This window comes from Trichechus manatus, unplaced genomic scaffold, assembly GCF_000243295.1.
Source record: "Trichechus manatus latirostris isolate Lorelei unplaced genomic scaffold, TriManLat1.0 scaffold00125, whole genome shotgun sequence".
In the NCBI taxonomy this organism is placed as follows: domain Eukaryota; kingdom Metazoa; phylum Chordata; class Mammalia; order Sirenia; family Trichechidae; genus Trichechus; species Trichechus manatus.
In genome coordinates this window covers 1588471-1603366 of record NW_004444061.1, presented here as the reverse complement: position 1 = coordinate 1603366, position 14896 = coordinate 1588471, and the positions used below count along the sequence as shown (strand labels likewise).

The 14896-nt window shown below is 36.4% G+C and overlaps 1 protein-coding gene across 1 annotated transcript in view; it reads left to right on the top strand.

Annotated features, from left to right (window-relative positions):
- OTOGL (otogelin like) overlaps positions 1–14896 on the top strand; it is a 200727-nt gene that overhangs the window by 48941 nt on the left and 136890 nt on the right. The window contains exons 12-18 of the mRNA XM_004384611.2: positions 2135–2260; positions 4315–4423; positions 6335–6381; positions 6765–6910; positions 7820–7943; positions 9623–9800; positions 13642–13766. Coding sequence (XP_004384668.1) covers positions 2135–2260; positions 4315–4423; positions 6335–6381; positions 6765–6910; positions 7820–7943; positions 9623–9800; positions 13642–13766 — 855 coding nt within the window. The remainder of the gene's footprint in view (positions 1–2134; positions 2261–4314; positions 4424–6334; positions 6382–6764; positions 6911–7819; positions 7944–9622; positions 9801–13641; positions 13767–14896) is intronic.

Genomic DNA, 14896 nt, shown 5'->3' with positions numbered 1-14896 from the left:
TGTTTATCTTCAATTCCACCGATCCTGTCTTCCAGCATTTGAAATCTGCTCGTCAGCCCTTCTGTGACACTGTCCATTTCTGAAATCTTGTTGTTTATCTTTTGGATTTCTAATTGTTGTTTTTGTGTTTTTCTAGCTGTGAATTTATTTTAGCATTTTGTTCCTGTATTGTTTTCCTGAATTCTTCCATTTTTTTTGTCTGTATTTTCCATGAATTTGGCAGCCTTTTCCATGAATTTGTCTATTTTTTCCTCATTTTTGTCTGCTTTTTACTTCAACTCTTGGATAATTCTGAGAATTAGAGATTTCAATTCCCTATCAGGTAGTTCTAGTGCCTTTTCTTCTACTGGAAACTCATCTGGTGTTTTATTTTAGATGTCTACTGGAACCATCCTGTCCTGTTTTTGTAAATGTTTTCGTATTGTCTGCTGTCTTCAGGGCATTCAGTAGTTATTTTTCTCGTTTATTGATTGTGGATTTGTTTGTTTCGTCCTTTTTTTTTTTTATTTGGCTGTGTCTGAGTAGGCAGGCCCTGTGTTCTTTGTTGTTTGCTCATCTGTGGGCACGATTCTTTTCACCTCCTTCTCCAATTGGCAGAGTCAGTCACTCAGATATGATACATTAGGGTAGGTCTAGCTGAAGAAGAGTTGCTGGGATGGGTTGCTTGTGGCACTTACTACAGCCACCAGGGTGGCTTGATAATCAGTGCAGGGCAGGTTCCGGTAGGCCATGCCTGTGCTGCTTGGTGGTGTGATGTTAAGCACACAGTGCAGGTAGGCAGGATGGAGGGCAGAGATCGTGATGTGCGGAGCTAAGATGGGTATGGGAGAGATGAAAGAGGAACAGGAGCCAAAAACATAAAAACAAAAAAATAGTGCTAGTGGAGCTTGCCATTGGAGTGGAGAGATGAGAGACTATGAAATGGAGAAAAACAAAAAGGGGAAGAAAAAGAAAAAAAGAAAAGAAAGAAAATAATGAATAGATAATAACTAGCAAGAAAAAAGAAAAGAAAAGCTCTCAGGGATCCCACCGGTGTGGCTACGAGGTCTGGGTAAGTTGTTCCCACTTGTTGAAGTGCAGCCTGGCTAGAAGGCATAAAGGTGTCACTCAGCGCCAGGTATTCAGGGGACAGGAAGAGAAGGAAGGTGTAGAGAGACGAGAAACTGAGTAATGAAGAAAGACGAAAAGGGAAAACAAAACAAAACAAATTAAAAAAAAGAACAAGAAAACCTCCCAAAAAAACGGGGGGGAAAAAAAACACAGAAAAAGAAATGCACTCAGGGATCCCTCTGCATGTCTGTGCAAGCTGAGGAGTTAGGTCCCAAGCCGTGCAGCACTGCCTGGCCAGAACGGGCTTCCAACTCAAGAAAAGAAAAAGAAAACAAACAATTCAAAACAAACAAACCAAAAGAAGCCCTGGGATCCCACCAGCATGGCAGCACAGACCAGGAAGCAGTTCCACACTCGAGTGAAGCTCCACAGCCCCTCAGGAAGAAGCAAAGATGGTGTACAGAGCCAGGTATTTGAGTAAAATGAAGGGGTGGTGGTGACAGGTAAGGAAGAAATCAAAAGAAGTGGAAAAAAGCAACACCAGCAGTGAACAAATGGCACTCAGGGAGTTGGCCAGTGCGAGCAGGTGGATTTCAAGCAGCCGGTGTTTCCTGGCCAAGAGACTGTGTCCACAGGAAGCAGAGGAGGCCGAGTGGAGGTGAAGAAGGGTAAGGGGTGGGAAAGCATATATTCCAGTTGGTTGTTCTGTCTCCTGCTGGAAGCTCTGTGAAGCTGCTTTCTCGTACCCCCTATTTGCTGGTCTCTGATAGGAGTCCAAGATGGCAGATCCATGCTGCATTAGCTGATAGGGGACGTCTGTGTGTATGTCTCCTCATTCTCCGTTCTCTGTCAGTTTCTTATTCCATCTGGTGCTTGGCTGAGTTCTTTATCTCTTCATTTGATGTTTAGGGTTTCAGACTTGCTGTTTTCTCTGTTTACCTTAGTTTTTAGGATCTTTGCTGTGGAGGGACGGCATGGTGCTTCTGCCTAGAGTGCCATGGTGCCAGAAGTTCTGACACAGTAATTGTTTTTGAAAGAGAGGTGAGTAAAATTGACTTACAGTTCTCTTTTTTGCTCATTTTAGCTGATAAATGTGATGATAGCTTTGTCCATCGGGATTGTATCAGTTGTTGCCCGCCAACCTGCACATTTGAGAAGGAATGTCTTGGCAGCAATCTCCATTGTCTTGATGGATGTTACTGTCCAGATGGTAAGTGCCTTGTTTTTGCCTCATGGCAACTGGTACTCGTGGCAAATTAGCATTGCTGCACTTTTCTGTTTTTGTTGAATTTTGTTCTTGAAACAAATTGGAGCAATGGCTGCTCGTCTTTAATAGAAGGTCCATTTCTTTGTAAATTTCCCAGGAAATTTGGAATCTGGAGTACTGAAGATACATGTGGCAAATATTTTCTTTTCTTAAATATTTAAAGATATTTCATAATTTCTTTTCTCTTTCTTTTTTGTTTTTTAAGATAAAAGCAAGTCCAGAGAATAAGTCTTCACATTTTGGCAGCACAAGGTTTTTAGTCTTGAATATAGTTTTGATATGCATGGATTTTTTTTCCTTTTGCAATTATTTCATGTATTGATTGCCAAACCCCTAAGATTGTTTTATCCCCTCTCTGCTCTTACCCATAGTCTATCCATCTTCCAAGACTCAAGTAAAGTTCTTCTTCTACATTAAAACTTCACCTAGGTACTCTGATTCTCTGAAATTCTCTGATAACACATTTTCTGTCATATCAGTTAACTCCCTTTAAATGTTGTCTTAAATTTATCTTATTTTTCATATTAACAGAACAAGTATTTATTGAGTAACCTTTAAGGGCTACTTATTATGCTAGATCTAGGGTATGCAAAGATGAACATTCCCTGTATTCTATGAGTGGAAGGTATATTTCTTGAGATCAAGGATTAAAATTGATAATATCATGCATTGGATCTAAAGTAATGCTGAACATTTAAGTCATTGTTGACTAAGGCCAAAGTCTGAGAGACAGAGTCCTGGAATCATGAAATTTTTGTTCCATATCTCTATAATTTCTATTAATTTTATGATGATTGTAAACCGTATTTTTTTATGACGTACATTTTTCTCTATAAAGTTAAAAAGTAGATTATTGTAATCATTTGTGATTTATGAAACACTTGAATATTTTCTAGAAAAATGAAATTTAAAATAAAAAACTCAAGTGAATGATAACACTATTTTATCACATCTATATTGGTATTTATAACAGCTTAAGATTAGCATCACTGAAGAATAAAACCAAGAACTGGTGCCAGCTGTGTTTCAGGCACTCAGTGCTCCCCTAAATTATCTAATCTTCCAATTACCATAAAACGGAGACTCAGATAGATTAAAAGTACCACGGTAAGTGACAGAGGTGGGATTTAAATTTTGGACTGACTCTGCTGTAGTGATAGGCATTTATATAGATCTTTGAAGATTTGCTCCAATGCTTTTATTTTTACAGATTGAAAAAATAGAATACCAGATATATTAGGTGATTTTTTCCAAGGTCATGTAGTTAGAACTAGTTGGAACCCAGATCTATTGACCTCAGTCCATTGTTCTGTCAGTGCTACTCAAAGTATGGTCTGTGGACCAAGGTCAGTTCTTAACTTTTTGTTACCAGGTAACAATGAGATAAGGAATTTACTTCAGAATATAAATCCATACTCCAAAGTATAAACCAATGCTTCCTTCTGCTGGAGCCCTGGTAGCACAGTAGTTAAGAGCTTGGCTGCTAACGAAAAGGTCAGCAGTTTGAATCCACCAGCTGCTCCTTGGAAACCCTATGGGGCAGTTCTACTCTTTCCTATAGGGTCGCTATGAGTCAGAATCAACTTTATGGCAACAGATTTGGTTTTTTTGCCTAGCTCTTTATTATCTCTCTGACCATAGTGTAAGTCTGTCTCATTTGAGGATAAACAGAGACTAAAACAATAAAATACCCTCTCCTTTTCCTTCCTTTCCCTCAAAATCAAGAAAGCACTGTCAAGTTGCCTTTATGCTGAATGGTCAACTTTTAGTTTTTGATGGCATGTTGTGGGATAAGAAAGTTGAAATAGAGCCTTATAAAGTACCTACTGATTGAGATGGAGCCAGATCCTGGGTAACCTTCTTAAGAGTAAACAGTTTGTATCCCTATCACCTGGTATAAGCCATGTGTTCACCAAAAGTTGAGTGAATTATTAAATTCAAAGAATATAATCTTTATTGTTTCTTTTGAGAATTTGATTTATATTTTTCTTAAATAGGCCTCATAATGGACAATGGAACTTGCATCTCCTTGGAAAATTGCCCATGTATTTTTCATGGATTAGCTTATGCAGTTGGTTCAAAAATTGAACAAGAATGTACTGAATGGTATGTGATCAATGTACAGCCAATTATTTCTGGGTACCTAACTAGCTGACAACTTTAACATGACAGATGCTTAAAGGAATATACTTGTTACTGATTTTCTTCCAAAAATTTCAAGACGCAATTGCCATTTTATTTTAACTCCATGGAGGAAGGGCATCTGTATTTTCTTTGATGATGTAAGTCTTATTACTTCCTTTGGTATTTCCATAAAATAATATACCCATGTGATGTGTCTGTTGTATTTCCTTATTGTTTGTAATCACTAATTTGCAGACACTTTTACTCTTAGAATTTGCTGGTGCTTCTGGGTTTCTTTACTGAGTACTGTAAAAAGTGACTTTCCATACTGCCAGTTTTTGGCCATGATTAGAAACATTTAGAATTTCTTATTCAATTAGCTAAATTAAGACTCTAGGCAAACATGATATCCCTCCAGAATAGTCATGAAAAGAAATCAAGGTCTAAATGTCATCAGGCCCTTTTCCCATTGGTGTTATTATAACTCAGAGTCAGTGTGTATAACTGAAGTGCAGTTGGATAACTGTGTTCTTGATGCTGATTTGAGTTCCTGTCTTGCAGGCACTCTGCTTCTGTCCTCCAGGTCTCATATCTATTTTGTTAAGAGTGGAAGGTAGAATTTATCTTACATGAGAGGATATATCTTTCTTCTCTGTTTTAATGTCTGATGAGCCTCAAAATGATTTTCTTAATTTAGACTTTAGTAGAAGAGCTAACTTATTAATCTTGACTCTTTATGTGCATTCCTCTAATGATAGAGGTAAACACTTTTTGTGTGTGGGTGACATTTTTAAGAATTTATTTTTGTTGTTGAGAACATACACAGCAGAACATACACCAGTTCAACAATTTCAACATGTACAGTTCAGTGACGCTGATTACATTCTTTGAGTTGTGCAACCATTCTCACCCTCCTTTTTCAAGTTGTTCCTCCCCTATTAACATAAACTCACTGCCCCGTAAGTTTCCTATCTAATCTTTTGTCTTGCTGTTTTCACTTTGATCCCATATAGATATATCTTAAAAGAGCACAAGGCTCAAGGCAGACTTTTTTTTCTTCTTTCTTTCTTTTTTTTAAATTGTGCTTTAAGTGAAAATTTACAGTTCAAGTTAGTTTCTCATACAAAAATTTATACACACATTGTTATGTGACGCTAGTTGCTCTCCTATACTGTGACAGCACACTCCTCCTTTCCACCTTGGATTTCCTGTGTCCTTCAACCAGTTCCTGTCCCTTTTTGCCTTCTCATCTCACCTCCAGATAGGAGCTGCCCGTTTAGTCTCATGTATCTACTTGAGCTAAGAAGTACACTCTTCACGAGTATCATTTTATGTCTTATAGTCCAGTCTAATTTATAGCAGACATTCTTTACTAGTTAAGCTAAACTATTGTTTGGTTTTAAGAAAACTTCAGGGGATATTTTTGGTTTAAGGTTTAAAAGTTATCTCAGGGCAATAGTTTGAGAGGGTTCGTCCAGCCTCCATGGCTTCAGAATGTCTGAATTCCATGAAAATTTGAAATTCTGTTCTACATTTCTCTCCTTTTGATCAGGAATGTGTGTGACTTTTTTTAGTCAAATCACTGAAAGAAGGACATAAAACAGAAGTTCTCTGCTTCTCAGTAATTGTTTCTTTACTATTCTGTTCTCCCCTAGTATCATCTTCAGTGATTTTAAAGTATGATATGCAATAGATAACAATTTAGGTGATAGCCAACAAAGTTATCAGTCAATTGAGCTTTTGCAGAAGTATTTTTCAAGTCAAGACACATCTTTACCAGTCCTAACCAATGAACCTGTGGGCATGAATATTTTGATACATTAATCAATACATTGATGTAAACATTGACATAGTTTATATCAGTAGATTAATATTTTTAAAAATTTCATTTAGTGTCTGTGTTGGCGGAATTTGGAACTGTACTGAACATGACTGTCCAGGTAATCTTTTAAAAAATTTTTTTAAGGTACGAAGATATATATACCAAGAGATGTAGTGATGTATCAATGCAGGCATTCAGAGAATAAATGGAAAATTGAACAAATGATAAACTTTTGAGCAGGCAACTTTGGTAAAAATTTCTTTAAGAAGTTCAAATACTACATAAACTAAAAAGTAGTGTGGAAGAGCTATCATTTAACAAATTATAAATTAATTTGAATAATCTAGTAATTTTTCAAATCAAGAAGTTTTAGAATTGTTTTTGATATATGATTATTCTAAGTTGACTTCCCACTTTTTAAGGAAGTAGGCATATAATTTCTTCTTCCTCTTCCTTCTCTATCTCCTCCTGATTCCCCTCCCCCCCCCTTTTTTTTTGTAGTTCAGTGCTCTGTTGTGGGTGATTCTCATTTTACAACTTTTGACGGTCGACATTATTCGTTCATTGGCATGTGCCAGTACATCATTCTGAAAGGCACTGGAAAAGATAGATTCACAATTACTTTACAGAAAGCTCCCTGTGAGCAGGTAAGAACATCTTTCTTTAATCTCAAAGTGATCAGAGCCATCCACATTTAATTTTAATTTTTTTTGGGGGGGTGGCTGGCTCAAACTTTGTATCTAGATTAACAATGATAACATAAATGGAAATAGTTATTTTCTTCATAACTAAGACACCATTGGTTGTTAAGATGCACCATTATTTTATGTACTACAAAGAAAAAAAATGCTGGTAATTAATCTATGACACATTGTTGACTATATGGTACACCCTGATTTCTGAGATGTTAAAATGTGAGAACAAATATGTGTCATAGACTAGATGAACTACTGTATATTTAAATTTTCTTTTTTAAAAAGTGATATTTTTATGTATAGTTTATGGGCATTTTGTGCATGATTATGTAATGGATCTAAAATTTAAAGAGATGGTTTTTGACAGAATTGAACAGATTTCTTATCATTCCAAGCACATATGATGGATTGCTTGTCATGCTGGAAAACTTATTTTGGGTCTTTTTCTTGAAATAATGAACACATCAGTCATTTGTAAATAAGAAACTAAGATCTTTCTTTCATTCATTTCTCAAGAATTTGCCCAAATCTTTGATTTTCCAGTTTTGTTCTAAGATGGTTATTTCCACTAAAAGTTCTGAAATATTTTATTTGTCTTGTTTTCTGTTCGATTTTTTTTTCTTTGCAATATTTCAGAGTCCGAATTAGCTTTCTACATAGAATCCTAATTCTCTTGGTTATCTTTATTGATTTTTGAATGTTTAATATACCAATTCAATATATCAATGAAATGAATTTTGGAAGGTATATTATGTGCTATGGAAAACATAATTTTTGGTGTTTTATTGAAAACTTTTATTTATTTGTCTCTGTCTCCATCTCTCTCTCATTCCTTTAATTGATAATTTGATTTTTATGCAGAATCTTGGCTTAGTATGCCTTCATTCAGTAACTCTAATTCTGGAGGATGATTTTAGCAAACAAGTGACCCTTAGTAGGGGAGGACAAATCCTGACTAGTCCTAATCAAGGCTTCAATCTGAATGGTAAGAAGCAATGCTAATGGTATACTTTCTTAAACAAACAAACAAACAAAGTGGAGTCTTTTCCCATTGCCTGACTAACCTAAGCTTTATTGAGTTCCTTTGTGTCGCCAGATCTTCAGCTAGAGATAGTGGAGACACCATGTTTATGGGACCTAATATTTACCTTAAATGGCCAGAGTTTGGAAGATGAGAGAGACAAACATACAGCCACTTACAATAAAATGTGATGAATTCGAAGCTATTCATAGGGTCTTTGGGAGTCTAAATGGGGAGCAGCTCACCCAGCCCTGGGAAGGGGTGTGCATCAGGAGTTTTCTGAAGGAGGTGATCTCTCATTGGGCATTTAAAACTGAGGAATTACTCAGCTGAAGAAGGTGGGGAGAGTGTTCCATGCAGAGCAAGGAGGTCTGAAAATGTGTAGTATGTTTAGGGGGAAACTATAACTAGTTTGGCGCTGCTTTAGCATTAAGATGATAAGTGGAGAAACCAGGAAATGAGGTAAAGGAAGAACGCGGCGATGAGACTAGGGAAGGCCACATGCATAGACCATCATACAGTGTGATTTTCCCAGGACATGCTCATTTATACCTGCGTTCCAGAATAATTATAATAATACTCTCACTCTCAGAAATGTCCCAGTTTATATTACAAATTACATGGTCACCCTACTCAGGTGTCACGCTAAGGAATTTGAACTTGATCATATATTAGGTTGAAGCATATGAAATTGCCATTATCTGGCTATTTTGACTTACAAAGATGGAGTTTTAAGAAGACCAGTATGTTCTTTTTTTTTTTAATACCACTATGACAACAGTGTAACAGTGTGGAAGTGGATTTCAGAGATGATAGGAGATGTGGAGAACAGTTAGGGTATTACTAAAGTAGGGCATGCAAGAAATGATGCAGAAATGACCTAGGGCAGTGACAGTAGAGATGGACAGAAAAAGACAGTTTGAAAAAAATGTTTAGGAAAAAAAAAAGTGATCTGAACTTGGTGATTGTTTGGATTGGGGTTGCTTGTAATCATGATAGCGAGGGAGATGAAGTGATCAAAGAATGATTCTCAGGTTACTGGCTTTGGTTACCAGGTTGATGGCAGAGATTGTGACAAGGACACAGGAGAAATGAAGAGCAACACTTCTGATGGCAAAAGTCATCAGTTCAGTTTTGAACACAAGCTTTTTGTCTCTCAAGGTGTCTCATAAAATGGTGCTTATCAAGTGCTGTGTCCCCCCTTTTTGCTGACGGTCGCAAGGGAATGAGGAATTGTTGAGGAAAATGCCACTTCATTTTGGAATCCTAACTAATTTTGGGGAAAATTACACACACACACACACACACGCACACACAGGTTTTAAAAAAGAGATCAGATTTTAAATTGTCTATGGACTGCTCACCTCGTGAGATACTTGTCAACTGAAATTATATGTTGACCTGATAATCTATTAAAAATATCTGCTGAGACCAGAAATGCAGGGAGAGAAGAAGGGAAATTGATAAAAGAAACCAGGCACAAGGTGGCAAAAATAGGTCCTGGAGCCCAGGAGCAGGATCAATGGACTGCAAGCCTGGCTTCCCCACCTCTTGGGAGGAGAGTCTTAATGTTGTAGTATGTAACGTTTCCAAACACTGCCTATGACTCTCAAAACTGATTTGTGTATGTTCTTTTCATGCAGGAATTGTTGAAATTCAGACTCTGTCATCCTTATTTATTCTCCTAAAAACCACATTTGGTTTAAAGATCCTGTTTGCTACAGATGGGGAAAGAATTTATATTCAGCTCACTAGTGCATGGAAAAGAAGAACATTAGGTCTGTGTGGCACTTTTAATGGGAACATAAGGGATGATTTTCTGTAAGTATTGATTTCTTTTTAAAAAAAAAAAAAAAAAAACCAAGCTAGTTGCTGTCGAGTTGATTCCGACTCATAGTGACTCTATAGGACAGAGTAGAACTACCCTATAGGGTTTCCAAGGAGCAACTGGTGGATTCGGACTGTTGAACTTTTGGTTAACAGCCAAATGCTTAACCACTGTGCCACCAGGGCTCCTTAACTAATGTAATTTAAAGACTGGTAATTTAGAGGATATAATTTTTTTTTCATTAAAAAATGTTTACTTAACTAATAGTAGCTTAGCAGTCACTGTTCTAAAAACTCTACATGAATCACATGTTTAAACTTTATAACAATCACCTGACTAGTAGCTATGCTTCACAAATAAGGAAACTAACTAAGGTCCCAAAGTGACAAATAAATCACCCAAGGTCGTGTAGCTGACAGATAGCGGAGCCTGGTTTTCAATCTAGGCAGTGTGACTCAGAGCTTGTGGGCTAACCATGACCCACCTATCAAGCTTAACATTATTTTATTTTTGAAAAGTCACTGCTTTAAAAAAAAATCAATATTATTTGATATTAATGGTAGTAAATTATATTTTTAAAGATATTAATATAATTTGGTATTAATGATACCTCTAAAGCAACATTTTGGCCTCTAAGTTAATTGAGTTGTGTGATAGTTTGTGTTTCATTGAAAGAAAAGCAATAATGGAAGAATCATATTACATAATACTTGTATTGACAAAGAACTTTCCACATACATGTAAAAAGAAGCAATATATAATTTAATGTAAATACTTTGAACACCTATTATTGTGCTAAGCACTGTGGGTCACTTTAAGCAGGAGAAGACGTGGTTCCCATCCTCAAAGAGCATATATTGCAGATCAGTTGATCAGGAGGGGATAACAACCTTTAAGAAACAATTAGTATTAAGCAAAGTATTAATCATTGATACATATATAAATTCTGAGGTAATTAAAAATGAAACATTGATCTGTGAGTATAAATACAGTAGGAATTTAGAGCTGGGGTAGACAGGGTACATTTACAGAGAAGCCATTCTCCAAATACTGTGGTTTCTTAAAATGTATATATGTATATTTATATTTATCACATCAGCATATTTTCTTCTTTCTGCCTGGGTGTCTTTCCCCTTTCTAAACTTTTTAGTGAACTCCCATTTATTGTTAAATCCAACTCAGACATTATTTGCTCTACAAAAATTATTAATGTTCCACCAAAGTTAATTCTGCCTGTCCATTACCTATGAAAATCTGTTGTTTACCAGCCTAGTTTCTACACAAAACTATGAGAGTGTTGTGAATAAGAATCAGGTCTTTGGTCTTTGTATTCCTAGGACTGCTATAGAACCTAGTAGATAGTCAGACTGAACGGTGGTAAAACATGTAATGGAACATTGAGAAGAGAATTTGGATGATCAAGGAGAACTGCCGTTTACAATTAAAAATATCAAAAGACAATTTTATTTGTTTTGTCTCCCATGTGATCAATTTGATTTTAGGTTATTTAATCTTTTTATTTATTTATTTATATTCTTCTTTAGGTGAACGTTTACGGAGCAAATTAATTTCTCATTAAGCAGTTAATACACAAATTGTTTTGTGACATTGATTGCCAACCCCATGATGTGTCAACACTCTTCCTTTCTCTGCCCTGGGTTTCCTGTTTTCATTTGTCCAGTTTCCCTGTCCCTTCCTGCATTCTCATCTTTGCTGTTCGGCTGGTGTGCCCATCAGTCTCATATACATGATTGAACTACGAAGCACATTCCTCTTGTGTGTTACTGTTTGCTCTACAGACCTGCCTAATCTTTGGCTGGAGGGTGAACCTCAGGAGTGACTTAACTACTGAGTTAAAAGGATGTCCTGGGGCCATACTCTTGAGGTTTCTCCAGTCTCTGTCACACCAGCAAGCCTGGTCTTTTTTTTTTTTTGTGAATTTGAATTTTGTTCTACGTTTTTCTCTCGCTCTGCCCGGGACCCTTTGCTGTGTTCCCTGAAGTCTTTTTATTTTATTTATTTGTAGGTCAGAATATTGCTATCTTTATCACATTTGTGAAACTGAAAACTGTAGTAAGTGGCTTAGCTAAGATGTCCAGAAAAGACAGTAAGCCTTCTTTCTCTTCCTTGTTTGTCAGTTACAAATCAATATTTAACAGATGGAGGATCTTTTTGCCTCTTTCTAAGGCAATAGTCTCCTCAGTGTGTAAACATTTGGGCATGATAACAGTGCGGGATAATATTTCAGAGTCAGAGATAACTTTCGAACATTGTTTAGCTTTCCAGCATAATTAGTTAAAATTTTTTACTTCACAAAGGTTAATGCGAATCTGTAAGTATAGTGGAGTAGAAAATATTAATTACTTGAAAATATATATCATATGTCTTGTTATAGTAAGTCAGCTATGGCGAACAGAAAGGTTATTTTACAAAATGAACTGCAAATAAATAAATTGGCCTACATTTTTGCTTTTTTTTGGAAAGATGAACTAAATAGGAGAACCAAGCTCTGAGTCACTTGCTCCTGTGAACCCTAACTACACTCATCGTACTATTAACCTATTTTACTGCCTTTCAGAGGGGTGGGAAAAAAGGAGAGGGAAAGTGTAACAGAAGAAATTGCAAGTGCCAGTCATGCCATTTCTCTGAGTTTCAGTGTTCTTACTTGTGAAATGAGATTTTGAATTAGGTCTTAGTTAAGATTCTTGATAGTTCTAGAAAGGTTCGGTGTTGGGGAGGAGGAAAAGGAAGGGAAGGGGAAAGGATTGGGTTGAGAGAGGGGCCTTGTGGGATGGTTTGTGTGCCTGTCAATGCGTCGTTTTTTGTCTTCTCCCATTCACTGTGGTGAGAAGCTCCATATAGTTTATGGTCACTTAGTCAAATGGTAACAAAAGTAGTTAATCTCTTAGGACACTATAGAGAGCAGAGATAAAGCTTATTCTACTTACTTGGCCATGTTGTGGCAATTAATGCAGTCAGGGCTTGAGGTATGGTCAAAAGCTTTCTATAGGAGACCTAATCCAACTTGATTCCCTAAGTAGTTTTGACAGTATGTGGCATAGTGTCCAGCAGGGATCATCACTCAATAAATGTTGGCTGATGAATTAATAGAACTCCATGGCTGCTGGAGATGGAATTTCAGTGTTTGGCTCCTAAACATTGTTGTTCTGGATAAACTTGACTTCAGAAGGGTAGATATTTCTCTTCTGTTTTGGTTTGTGAGCAAACTCAGATGAAGGGTGCCTTTTATACCATTTTCCTTAATTTTTATTTCATTGTTTGCCCAATTTCACCATGGAAGCTCGGTATTTCAGGCCTGACAATGGAAATTGAAATATAGAACCAGAAATATAGACTATTTGTTCTTTGGGACATTTGTCTTTATCCTGAAAAGAATCATGTAAACTACCCAGTTCTGCCCCTGCTCTTGCCCCTAAACCACACACACGCACACTAACATTTTGGTTGTTCGAGTGATTTTTTATTTAGTGAGTGCAAACTGGACTTGAATCCTGGCTCTGAAATTTACTAGGTGAACTTTAATTTTTCTTCAAGCTTCTGTTTTCTCTGAAAAATGGGGATAATGATGCTTTCCTTACAGAGCTGAAATTAAGATTAAATAAGACATGTATGTCCACACTTTAGCACACTATAAAGTCTCAGTAACAGGAAGCTGATAACCATGTGTATTTTTTGAATTAATAGAAAGTTTCTAGCTCTAAGATTTCTTGATAAATTAAAAAAATAGTACTCTTTTCTTTCAATTTTTGAAGAAGAGTTCAAAAAATGAGAGGAATGAGAGAGACTAAGATGAATGTTATTTTTGCTTTCTAGTTCTCCATCAGGCATGATAGAAGGTACCCCACAACTTCATGCAAATGCATGGAGAGTCTCCTCCACTTGTTTTGCACCCGTTCATGTCCCTATAGTGGACCCCTGTAACATTAATCAACAAAACAGTAAGTCTTCTTTTCTACATGTAAACTTAGGGAAAAGTCCTATTTATTATTATACTTCTGTAAAATTAAATAGTGATTTTAAATTCTGGGTTTCTTCATTATGATAACAGCAATGCCATTCCTTATGTAATTTTGTTTACTATTACGCCTTTATGTATGCCTTTTTATGTAAACTAGGTTCTTTTAGGGGCCCTGGTGGCACAGTGGTTAAGAGCTCAGCTGCTAACCAAAAGGTTTGCAGTTCAAATCCACCAGCTGCTCCTTGGAAACCCTATGGGGCAAATTCTACTCTGTCCTGTAGGGTTGCTATGTAAAGAAAGTGACTATTTTATTTATCATTATGCATTCATAAATTTACTTTAGATATTCAGAAATCTCATCTTCCCAAATGTGCGCTACATTCTTTTAATGCTTTCAGATTCTTTAAATGCTAAAGAAAAATCTCTGGAAATATTCTACTGATGTTATTATAGTTATGGGATGTTCAACTTCAGTTCCATAGTGTGACGGCCCATGTGGCTTCTCATGTTCATTACCTTCATATTACAAGCTCCTAGTCGAAGCACATATTAGGGCTTCATAAGCAGGAAACCAGTGATCCAGAGAAACTTTATGCCCTCAAGTGAGCAGCAATTTGAGATGGTCGTGCTCCTGAGATCCAGTTTACAAGGACGGTGCAATTCACATGCCAGGGGTTTTTGGATGTTTGTCACTAAAGCCACAGCAAACTGCTCAATAAAAGAGGACACTAGTGTTTTTTACTCCCCTTTCTTTTTTGAATCACTTTTTGAAAGAAAAGTAACGTGAATGTTTAAATATATTTTATTATAATTTTGATTTGTTAAAGGACATGCTGCTTTAATTAAATAATGCTCTTTTCTCATTTTTATGTAGTTTTTTGATACAGTACTAATATTGGGTGAGCATCTGTTAGAAGCCAGTACAAATTTTGGATTTAAAAGTGATTTTGGGAAGGTTTATGTTGATTGTCATCTGATCTTTATTATTAACTTATAGTTTTGGTGTACTGGAAAGAACACACCATTGTTAACCTTCTTGGCCATTTTTCCTCTCTACAATAAAAGGGCTAGGCTAAATTTCTGCCTGTGATATATTAATACTTTTAATCT